Source organism: Heterocephalus glaber, unplaced genomic scaffold, assembly GCF_053883595.1.
Source record: "Heterocephalus glaber isolate CG9 unplaced genomic scaffold, H.glaber_assembly_v1.0 deba00001608, whole genome shotgun sequence".
In the NCBI taxonomy this organism is placed as follows: domain Eukaryota; kingdom Metazoa; phylum Chordata; class Mammalia; order Rodentia; family Bathyergidae; genus Heterocephalus; species Heterocephalus glaber.
In genome coordinates, this window is record NW_028258379.1 from 29,893,796 (window position 1) to 29,906,574 (window position 12,779).

At 35.8% G+C, this 12,779-nt stretch overlaps 1 protein-coding gene across 4 annotated transcripts in view; it reads right to left on the bottom strand.

Moving 5' to 3' along the window:
- Rps6ka5 (ribosomal protein S6 kinase A5) overlaps positions 1-12,779 on the bottom strand; it is a 270,771-nt gene that overhangs the window by 14,859 nt on the left and 243,133 nt on the right. For all 4 annotated transcript variants that reach the window (XM_087195482.1, XM_087195480.1, XM_087195481.1 and 1 more), the window contains 3 exons: positions 10,369-10,539; positions 4,827-5,018; positions 409-568 (listed from right to left, as the gene is read on the bottom strand). In XM_087195482.1, the coding sequence (XP_087051608.1) occupies positions 409-568; positions 4,827-5,018; positions 10,369-10,539 (523 nt within the window). The remainder of the gene's footprint in view (positions 1-408; positions 569-4,826; positions 5,019-10,368; positions 10,540-12,779) is intronic.

Sequence of the window (12,779 nt, forward strand, 5' to 3'; positions counted from 1 at the left end):
TGAACCTGCAGAGCTACATGACAGGCTGTGGAAGGCGAGGACAGTGCAGGCAACTGGGTGATGCCAAGGTTCCTGTTTCAGTGACCTTGTTTCTGTGAAGCACTGCCATGCAAGACAAGGAGACAGGAGGAGGAACATGGTTAGGGAAAAGGAGAGTAGAAAAGTATAGTTTGTTTCGGATGTGAGACTTAAGATGCCATGGAAGCCAAGCTCCAGTTTACGTAGGAAATGTGGATAAGATTAGTGCGGGAGTTCTAATAAGAAAACAAGGCTGAAGACAGTAGCTTGGTCTCTGAGAACACATGTGTATTCCTTGAGTAATTTACAAACACACATATGTGTGATGGGCATGATTCTACTTCAATCGGGACACATGACACAGAGTATCAAATTTCATGATATTCTTACCTTGGATCAAATCTTTAGCCTCTTGGGATACATTCTTCCAGGCTTCCCCTTCAAAGGAGAAATCTCCCTTTTTAATTTTCTTCATGATTTCTGCTGCACTAGTGCATGTCAAGCTTCTGTCATGAGACTGGAATGGAACCTGCCCTGACAACATTGTGTACTATCATGGAAAAAAGTAAAACAGAATGACTGCCAAGATCACTGTCCAAGCCACTCCAGTCAGCCTATTACTAACTTAATCAGCATAATTTGCCAATCGTTACAACTAGTATTATTGGGTTTCAAATTATGTGATTATACCGCTGAAGTAGTAAACACATTTTTAAGACTCATAAATAAAATAGTTTGGCTTTTTATGATACCAAAATTGAAAACCATTTTAGTAAGTACAGTAGATCCCCCTTTCCAAGAGGAATAGGATGTTACAATTTTAGTTAATTATCCAGCAATCCACTTCAGTTGAGAATGTTTTTCTGAGCCTGGAGTGGTGGTGCATGCCTGTAATCCCAGTACTCTGGGAGGCTGAGGCAAGAGGACTGCAAGTTCTAGTCCAGCTTGCTGGGAATGTAGCTCTGTGTGAAGGATCTGGGTTCAATTCTCTGTAGCAGGGGAAGGAAAAGAATAATTTTCTGTCTGCAAATTGTTCACAAATGGTGTAACCAAAAACACAGAGATATACCTATGTGTATATAAATACAGATATATCTGTATGTACGTCTGTCTCTATATATGTATTATATATGTCTATGTGGGGAGAACATATGTGCATAAGAGAAAATTAGAAAAAGTAAATGGACCAAAATGTTAGATGTCTGCAGCATTATTCTAATTCTCTATTTTTTTTTTTTGGTACTGGGGATCGAACTTGGGTCCTTATGCTTGCAGGGCAGGTGTCAGCACCACTGAGCTAAATCCCCGGCCTTCTAATTCTCTAGTTTTAAAATTTTCAAAATAAAAATTTGGGAACAGAATAAAAAAATAAAGTCTCAAGAATAGAACACTTGCAGAAAATATATTTTAAATGGAATTAAGTGCCACCTTATAGGCATGCTATCCTACATTTTCCTATCCTAGCCTACATTTTCTAAAACCTGTGTATTAAATGACGAACTTTTATATTCCCTCCTGAATTTGTATCTTGAATCTCTATCTTCCCATCTCACTATATTTGGAGACAGGGCCTGTATGGAGGCAATTAAGGTTAAATGAAGCTACACAGGTAGTGTTCTGATCCAATAAGATTAGTATCTTCAACACAGTGGACACCAGAGAGCTCTCTTTGTGTGAGCACACAGCAAGAAGGCTGCCAGCTGTAACCCAAGGGGAGGGTCCACCCCAGACACTGATGCTACTGGCAGCGTGACTTTGTCTATTCAGCCTCCAGAACTGTGAGAAAATAAAATCCTGTCGTTTAAGCCACTCTGTGTGTGGTATTTTGTGATAGCAGCACAAGCAAATTAATATGCTAGATAAGCACTATTTTTAAGTTCTGTACCCTTCAGACAGAAATTGTACATGTGGCATACAATATTGTAATCAAAGCCACATAGTACATGTAGATGTTTTTTCCTGGAGTACAGATTTTATTTGATGAGGGTAGTATAACTTATTTTCAAATAACTTATTTTAAAATATCCACATAATAAATATTAGCTAATAAATATTAAATAATAAATATAATAAATCTTAAATGCAAAATCCAAATTGAAAAAGTCCATATGTTTCAAAGGCAAATCAGGAGGCTCCAAATAAATTTTGTGCTTGCTGAGGGATAATTCAGGCTTTGTATTTATATGTCTAAAGATACACTGTCATTGAGCAATGTATTCTCTTTCCATGAAAGTTTAATGCAAGTGCTAACGCTGTTCATTTTCTTCTGTAACTATTTCATTATGCATCTCTAAAAGGCAAGACTTTTACAAAACATAACTATAACATAATCATCATACCTAAAAAACTAATAATTCCTTATATCACTCAATATCTAATCAATGTTTAAATTTCCCTCATTATGTTTTATATGTTGTCTATGTATTGCAATTATACCTATATGATTTTGAATATTAATTTAATAAATGAATTTAAATTATGAATTGCTCAAATCAGAATTTGAGGAAGATATAAACTTTGTTTTTTAAGTGTCTTAACATATGGTTCCCACATTTTTTTTCTCACAAATTATTTGCCTAAGAAATTGGTGGTCTGTCTTCAGGAACTGCCTACAGTCTGTCCAGGCACTGTGACTGTATTCGGTGGTACCACTTAACTTGGTTTGTGTCCTGTGTTTCTAAAAAATTTGACAATCAGGTCTAGAGGGAAGCACTGCTTCCAACCATGGAGCTATGGAAAGTTACTTCCTTAGTAAGGACATTGAGAGGCTCCAAAATACCTTTCTGTATGTTTAAGACTCTTAAAACTTTCAAGAGTTTGATGGTCATAATTAGTCTAGATGTAAAATGAGGTCTCTTTTATAACAGAAACGAAAATTAATACTAAAAATGAAAGACTGTATTTTGGAGGACATTGTTACTAATAAAAATGTCATCAATTTAAGCCCTTAAAACTCTTGAATCTACAGAAGTTAGTTGTTTACTTTTACTCAGAATAATCTTATTCATAAATAACTTTTAGTTTGAAAATAATAAATGATTTAAAACTGCTCAGATGAAAGTCACATAAAACTTAAAAATAAAGCAGCAGCATCCTGCAGGAACAAGTGATTAGCCAATGAGGGGAAACAAACTGACACCAAAATAAATCGCAGATGGAGTACAGATTTAAGGCTTAAAAATAAAATGGAGTAATTCTAGAGGAAAATTTAGGAGAATATTTTTATTATATTGTGTTATGGGTAGGTGTGGAGTGACAATCTAACATCAAAGCCACATACCATATAGGAAAAGACTGACCTCTCTTAATACACAGTAAAATAAACACAAAACACAATAAAATCTCTATGTAAACACCTCCAAAAATAAAACCCAAATCTTCTATTATTATATACAAAGTTTCCAAACCAAAGATAAGCCAGAAAAACATTTCCAATATTGGTATTAGATGAAGGATTAAAATCCTTAATAGAGCTTTACAATTTAGTAAAAATCTCCCCGTAGGAAAATGAGCAAAGCTCATAAGGAGCAATTCATGAAAAGGAAAATACAAATAAATACCCAAATGCACAAAGAGATACTTAAGCTGAATATTTATCAAAGAAATGCATGTAAATTATAAGAACAGGGGGTTTAACTAAAAATAAAGATTGAGGACCGGGGATTTAGCTCAGTGGTTTCGCCACCTGCTGCGCAAGTGCAAGGACCCGAGTTCGATCCTTGATACCAAAAAATTAAAAAAAAAAAACTGGTAGCATCCAATGTACTTGCATACAGTTGGAATAAAACCCCGTAAATCTTTCTAGAAGGAAATCTAGGTTTCTATGTTGAAATAAAAATGTGTATATCCTTCTCTTGGAAACTTATCCCAATGAGATAATGAAAAAGATGCAAATATGTATATAAAAATTCATTATTATAGAGTTTATAATCTGAAAAATGGAAAAATGCTAACTGCTCATTAGTAAAGAAATAGTTAAATAAATTTTGGAGACTCAAGCTACATGTATAATAAAGTTCTATTTACTAAAAACCCCACATATACATACATGTATAGAAAAACACATAGAAAGGTCTAAATCATACAGTAAGGGGAGGCTAGTGAAAGAAGGAAGCTGAGAAACATGTTTGAATGTTAAAATTATGAGTGCTTTTCACTTTTTTCCTTATATCTTGCTGCACTGTCTGAAAATTTCCCCTAAGAACAAGCATTACAAATTATATACAGAAAAAGTAAAGATATTTTGAGGTAAAAACATGCTGAGATTTTCCTAGCTTATGTTCAGTTTTTGATCAAAGCAGCCAGGCAAATTTTTGGAAAGCATGTTCATCACGATTACTATAAATTGCCATAAATATTTCTAATTTATCTATTAATTTATTAATTCATTCTAAATTATTTTAATTACATTTTCAGTCTAAAATTTCACAGAATAGTTAAAATATTTTTGTATTAACATATAATTCTGCTATTTTTACTATTTATTATTACTAATTTCTGCTATTTATATTCAATACAGTATGAGTTATGAAAACATACTATCATGGCTTTAAAAAAATGTATGACTTCCATTCATGGAAGTCACAGGTAACGTCAGTATTTCAAAATATACCAAATGAAGTTTTAAGAAATGGAAATATTCTTTGGTAGGGCCTTTAATTGGTTGTACAGAAAAGAAACCAATTTGTCATTTTTTTCCATAAATTTAAGAAAAACAGCAGAGAGAGAAAGAGACAGACAGACAAAGTATGAAGCATGGAGGACGTGAAAGCACTGGGCAGGTGTAAAGACTGTTAAGATGAACTCACCAAGATGACTCCCAAGCTCCACAGGTCACAGGACTCATCATAGCCGTTAGGATTCAAGAGCTCTGGGGCTGCATAATGAAGGGTAAAGCACGGGGTCTTCAAAGGCTGGTTGTCAGGGGGCTTGAGGCGCGCAAACCCAAAATCAATTACTTTGATTTCCAAGTTGTCATTTTCATCAGTGAACAACAAATTCTGTAAGATACCAACACTTCAGTTAGTTTCTCATGAAAACATCAGGGGATCTGGTGCTCTCCCATTTATGGAACATTTTCTCTGTGTATATTATTGATATAGTCCCTGAGACACAACAATATTAAAATCAGGCCAAGCAATAAGCCTACAATGGCCCCCAAGTGTTCAACTGAAAAGAGGAAATGCATGACTCTCACTCTAAATGAAAAGCTAGAAATGATTAAGTTTAGTGAGGAAGGCATGCTGAGGAGGCTAAAAGCTAGGCTTCTTGGCAAAACAGTTAACCAAGCTGCGAATGCAAAGGCAAAGTTCTTGAAGGAAATCAGAAGTGCTGTGGCGGTGAACATACAAATGACAAGAAAGCAAAAGACCCCCATTGCTGACATGAAGAAAGTCTGAGTGGCCTGATTAGAAGATTAAATCAGCTACAACCTTTTCTGAAGCTACAGTCTAAAGAGGAGCAAGGACCTAACTCTTCAATTCTGTGAAGGCTGAGAAAAGTGCGGAAGCTGCAGAAGAAAAGTTTGAAGCTAGCAGAGGTTGGTTCATGAAGATTAAAGGAAGACGTTGTTTCCATAATATAAAAATGCAAGGTGAAGCAGCAGGTGCTGATGTGGAAGCCACAGCAAGGCAGTGAAAGATCTAGCTGAGATCACTGATGGAGGTGGCTATGTCAAACAGACTTTCAGTGGAGACTGAACAACCTTCTGGTGGAGAAGACACCATCTAGGAGTTTCACAGCTATAGAGAAGTCAAAGCTTTAAAGGACAGGCTGACTCTCTTATGAGGAGCTAATCCAACTGGTGACTTCAAGGGGAGGCCAACTCTCATTTAGCATTCTAAAAATCCTAGGGCCCTGAAGAATCATACAAAATCTACTCTGCTTGTGCTCTGCAAAAGGAACAACAAAGCTGGATTAGCAACATATCTGTTTACAGCATGGCTTGCCGAATATTTTAAGCCTACTGTTGAGGCAAAAAGATTCAATATCATCACTCACTGACATTGCACCTGGCCACTCAAGAGCTCAAGTGGAGATGTACATTAATGTTGTCATCTGCCTGCCTGCACAGCACCTATTATTCCACAGCACACAGATCAAGGAGTAATTCTGACTTTCAAGTCTCATTATTTGTTTATTTCTTTATGTACTTTACAGTACTGGGATTGAACCTAGGGCCTCGCACATGGTAGGCAAGTGCTTGACCTCTGAGCTACATCTCCAGTAGAGTCTTCTTCTTCTTCTTCTTCTTATTTTTTGGTACTGGGGATTGAACTCGGGACCTTTTAGCTTACAAGGCAGGCAGCGGAACCACTGAGCTAAATCCCCGGCCCTCGAGTCTTATTATTTAAGAAGTATATTTTATAAGCCTGCTGCTGCCATAAAGAGCGATTCCTTTGATGGATCTGGGCAAAGTAACCTGAAAACCTTTGGGAAAGGATTTGCTATTCTAGATGCAACTTAAGAATATTTGTGATTCATGGGAGGAGGACAAAATAGGAACATCAACAAGAATTTAAAAGAAGCTGATTCCAACTTTGAAATTCTACTGTGGATGAAACACCATAAAACAGCATCACATGCTCCAGAGAAATCTTTCACAAAAGGACAAGTTAATCAATTGAGCAACTTCACCTTCAGCAACCACCACCCTGATGGTGATCATTCGATAGCCATCAACACCCTAGCAAGACTCTTTACTGGCGAAATGATTAAGATTCATTGAAAGGGGCTGGGGATTTAGCTCAGTGGTTTCACCGCCTGCTGCGCAAGTGCAAGGACCCGAGTTCGATCCCTGGTACCAAAAAAAAAAAAAAAAAAAAAGATTCATTGAAGGCTTAAAGAGCCATTAGAAATTTTTACCAATAAAATATTTTAAATTAAGGTATGTATACTGTTTTTTCAGACAATGCTACTGTATACACAATAGACTGCAGCATAGTATAAAAATAACTTTTATATACACTGGGAACCCAAAAACTTCCTGTGACTTGCATTATTGTGATCTGCACTTTCATGTGGTAGTCTGGAGCCAAACCTACAATATTCCTGAAGTATGCATATATTTGTTTACTGAATAAAGTAATAAAAAAGCTATATAGGAGCCAGGGTTTAGCTCAGTGGCACCGTGCCTGCTTTCAGTCCCCAGTAACACACACACACACACACACAAACAAAACAAAAAACGCTATATAATATCTAGGATAGTCTATTAAAGAAAACATGGTGGAGATATGCATTTCATTTCAGAAACATTTTCTCCAAAACAGTACTTAAACATATTCTGATGTTTAGAGACAAGCCTCAAATATTCAGATGACACTTATTTTGAATCATACATCCACCCAGATTTCTAGATCACGAAGGCTTTTCTGTACTACTTTTATGGTTGTCATATACTTAATAATTGTTAATTGTATTGATGTACAAATCATTTTAACCAATACATCCAGTCAGTACTGAAAGTATATCTGATTATATTGTCTTTGCCTTTATATTGATCAAATTATTCCCAGCTTTGGGATACAATTTGCTTCGTTAATATTAGTCTCGTTAAAACAAAAGACATCAAAGACAGCTTCTTTCATACAAAGAAGAAAAATCTTCTAAGCTTTTCACTAAAAGTTGAAAATGAATAACGCAGGAGGAAAGAAAAGCAAAAAATTAACTGAGTTTCTTAATATTTGTCATATAATGCTTAATCTCTAATTTGTGGAAATCAAAGGCACAGCTAGGATTCATGGGTATTTTCTTTCAGCAAATAATACTTAAAGTCCTCTACAGTGCCAAGCGAGGAGCACATCTTTATTGCAGCCTGATACATCCTTGGAGAACCCCTAAGTTTATTTCATATTAACATTGGAGAAGGATTTCCCTGATTTAGTTCTTGAGGTGGAAGAGATGAGGGAATGTGGCATTTACTTTCGCTGGTGACCTTCATCCACTTCTCCTATTCCTGAGCGTGTAAATCAGAGCATTGCTTGCTTACCTGCCCTCCTGATGCACAAAGTGAGTCAGAGACCTCTCTGCATGGAGGAGTGTGGACTAGACATGGCCAGAAATGGTAGAAGTACCTGGTCAACCCCCTTTTATCCTCATTTCCTGTTCTACTGGAATATAATTTCACATATACAATTTTTCTTAATCTTTCAAGAGGATGGGGCTAGTTTGAAGAATATGAAGCAACCTCCTAAGAATGTCAGCCAGCTTCTAAATTTATCTGATTTCTCACCTAAAACTTAAAATTTTGCCTCTGCGGAAAATGAAAGGCACATAACTAAAAAATAAATTATCTGGTCTTAAAATGCTGCATGGGAAAGGGATTAAATCTTTAGTTGAAAATAATACACTCTACCATTTAAAAGTCAAAGAGAAAGCTGTATGATTATGAAGCTCTTAGTTCAAAGATACTTTATCATTTCTCCAAAATCTGGTTCAGTTTAAGATTATAATTATAGTAGGGTGTCCTCAATAGTCTGACAATTCTGCTTCATTTCAAATAAAAGAAAAGAAGAAGAATTAAGCTACACAAGTATCTTTTTACCAGGAAAGTAGGAAGGCATATTTAAATTCTACCACCGAGGACAGTTGCCTCATTTGAGACTTATGAGATGACAGATGGCCAGTTATCAAAGAATAAAACATGTGAAAATGAATTTTATACAGTCATGGAACAGATCTTTTCCATTAAAAAAAACTACATGCCTGTTCCTTGTCTATCAAGAAAACATTTAAGTGGTGTGCTTTCACATTTAAAAATAGACAGCTAATCTCCAATGTACAGAGCACCATATTTTCAGTGGGAGTCATGTAGGAGAGTGAGAACTTTGATGAAGGAAGCAGAGAGGGAGCAATCATAGTTGCAAGTTCACAAAACACAATTCACTTTGGATTAATTACTAATCATGTGAATAACAGTAATAGAAACTACACAGACAGAAGTTTAAATACTTTAAAGGAATAAGTCAATTATAGTCAGTCTGCCATATTTGTGAGTCCTGGAACCAGGGGTTCAACCAACCCAGGATCAAAAACTTAAAAAAAATTGCAGCTGTACAGGCAGCAGAACCACTGAGCTAAATCCCCAGCCCCACTATAACAACTATTTACATAGCATTTATATTACATTAGGTATTATAAGTAATGTAGGGAGGATTTAAAGACTACAAGAGGATTTGTGTAGGATATATGCAAATAATATACCACTTTACTAAGGGACTTGAACATCCCTTTGATTATCTGTTGGGGAACCGGGGTCTAATCCTCCAAGGATACTGTGGGATGACTGTATATTTTTATTTTGCTTGTTTTTTTGGTAAAGGGGATCGAACTTGGGTCCTTGTGCTTGCAAGGCAGGCGGTGGAACCACTGAGCTAAATCCCCAGCCCATGACTGTATATTTTAATAAATAGATTTCCATTTAAAAAATATCCTCTCTCTATAATAACTCAAGATACTTAAAAAGGCAAAAAATAGTGCTTTTAGAGAAGCATTCTTTTGTGGTTCAACAAAAAAGAAACACAAAATGCATTAATATTTTAAATATACTTGAAACACAATCACATGGGAACAAAAAAAAAAGTTCTATTTTAGATAAAAAAGTACATATAACTTTGCATGGGGTAAAGGATGACTCATTTGTTTTCTTTTTATAAATTATTGGGTTTTGTTTTTAATTTACATTATTATGGTTCTGATTTTCAAAAAGAAAGATTTTTCACATTTTTGATACTGAGAGATCTTTCTGAGTTTAACTTTCTTTAACAATCTTTTGAAAGAAGAAATATATAAAAAGCTGCTCTTTTTTGCACTGCTGCACAGTTCTATAAATATTATAGTCTGAGCAAAGAAAAGCACATATAAAGATGGCATAATTTTTATTAAACCAAGACAACGCTTTGTGTGTAAGTATGTAGACTAACTAGAGTTATATACATTTCTCCTCAGGAGCTAATCGATTTGATTACAAACATGAAAAATAAACTTTAAGAATACATTAATTTAAGAAATCCTCTCCAAAATAGAATACATATAGAAGGGATATTATTTCCTGCTACAAAATTTTCCACTGCTATTTTTAGTCTACAACTGTTGTATGAAGTATTTTTTCCATAAAAGGCTCTCACACTTACAACAAATATAACCCCAAAATGATCAGCTGGCAAAAAAAATGACAAATTTATTTTAGAGTGACATAGAAAAGGAAAAAGAAACACAAAGCATGTTTTCAAGCATCTACTTTAGAATACTAGTATGAAAAAAACAACCACCCTAAGATCCCACATCTATTTGGAGAATATTAATAATGGTGCTAGGTTGGATTGCAGAAGCGATCACAGTGCCTTCTACCTCGGGTTTGAGATCTCTGTGTACCACTCCGACATCATGCATGTGGCTCACGGCAGAAACCAGCTTCCGCATGATGTAGCTGGCTTCTGTCTCACTGAAGTGTTTCTTTTTCTTGATGCGTTCAAACAGCTCTCCCCCATTCAGAAGTTCCATCACCAGAAACGTATGAAGCTAGAAAAGAAAAAAGTAATAATCTGAGAGTCTTAATGAAAAGGAGTAGAAGCCTACTAATGTATAAGTGCTTATTGACTATATCACTGGTAAATTTGAATAATTCCTCACTAAAATGACCAACAAGAAATCCTTGTATTTTAGAGGGAGGAGTTGAAGGATAAAGTTGCTTTTTTAGAATTCTATTTTGGTAATGGAAAATTTCAACTACCGCGATGAGATTTTCACATACCCTTTCCTTGACTAATTCTTGCATTTGAATTCAATTCCAACCTTCTCTCTTGAATTTACACATTGTTCTTTTTAAAGTGTGACCCAGTGCTGACAATAATCTTGAGTCATCTGTTGTAAATAATATAGATTATCTTACCAATTAGGTGTGGGGCACTGCCCACTTGAAGCCTGGCAGACCCATTTAATAGCAAATTTATCTTTAAAAATTACTGCTTGGAGTGTGAAGAGACAATCCACAATGTGGGAAAAAATTTTCACCTGCTGTTCCCCAGACAAAGGTCTACTATCTAGAATCTATAAACAACTTTAAAAAATCAGACCTCTCAAATTTAAAGACCCAATCCAAAAATGGGCATCTGAAATGAAAGACATTTCTCAGACAAAGAAGCAGAAATAGCAAAAAAACACATGAAAAAATGTTCAACATCACTGGTCATTTGAGAGATGCAAATGAAAACAACGCTGAGATTCCACTTCACTCCAGAAAGAATGGCTGCTATCGTGAAATCAACCAATAACAAATGCTGGCAGGGCTGTGGGGAAAAAGGAAACTTGCTCCACTGCTGGTGGGAGTGTAGACTGGTGCAAACACTGTGGAAATCAATATGTAGATACCTCAAAGGACTAGGATTAGAGGTCCCATTTGACCCAGCTATTCCCCTGCTGGGTATCTTCCCCCAAAGAATTAGAAGAATCATACCACAGTGATATATGTGCACCCATATTCATAGCAGCACAGTTTGTAACAGCTAAAACTTGGAACCAGCCCAAATGCCCATCAACTGGAGACTGAATAAAGAAAATGTGTTTTTTAAAAAATAAAATGGAGTACTACTCAGCCATAAAAAATGAGAAATTAGAGACATTTATAGCTGAATGGATGCACATTGAAGCGATACTCTTAAGTGAAATAAATAGGACACACATGTGTAAATACCGAACAGTTTCTCTAGTGTGAGAAATTAAAGGTGTAAATAAGGACTGAAAGGTATAATAGATAATGTGAAATAGGAAGAAAAGGGGCAAAGGGGAAGGGGAAGTGGGAGGGCTAGGGGAAAGGAAAGAAGGGAATGAAATTAATATGAGAAAATGGAAAAATGGAAACAAAGTCTTTGTAAATAGGAAGAGATGGAGGGATTGAAGGGAGGGCAGGGGAAGGGGTAAAAATAAGAACCAAGAGAGATTATGTAAAGGTGCAAATTTCCAATGATGAATGTCATTATACTGTATACCTAAAATGTACCAATAAAATAAAATTTTAAAAATATTACTGCTTGGTGGGGTTGGGGATTTAGCTCAGTGGTGCCACTGCCTGCCTCGCAAGGGCAACGTCCTGAGTTCAATCCCTGGTACCAAAAAAAAAAAAAAATTACTGCTTGGTAATTTTAGAGGGTCAGCAGATTAGCTTCAGGGTTCCTGTTAATACTCACTGCAAACACCCTAAAACTCACTGGGTATGGGTTTTTTTTGAGGTATTTTTGGTACCGGGGATTGAACTCGGGTCCTTCCGCTTGCGAGGCAGGCAGCAGAATCACTGAGCTAAATCCCCGGCCCTGGGTATGGGTGTTTAAAAGATGTTTTTTGTTGCTGTTTGCTTTTGTCTGGTGTTGGGGATCAAACCCAGAGCCTCACGCATACTATCCAAGTGCTCCAACACTGAACTACACTTCCAATCCCCGTTTCTTTCTTTTTTTTATAATTGCTTTTGATCCCAACAGGATTATCTTAAATACTTTGTTATATATAAATTTTGTATATATCTCCATAAAGAAAATAACATAAGAGCTTCTGAAAGACGAAAGACTTACACCAGCTCTTAAGTAAACACAACTAGTTTAAAATAAAATGTCAATATTTGGGTTCAGGTACTATGCAAGGCAGCACCAACAGCATTCAACAAATGTTTCCAGAATTAGCAAAACTCAGAAAAATTGCTTCATAAAAAAACTCTAACTACATTATCCTGAAAATGCTGGACAAATTGTAAAGAGTGAACATCATTTTTA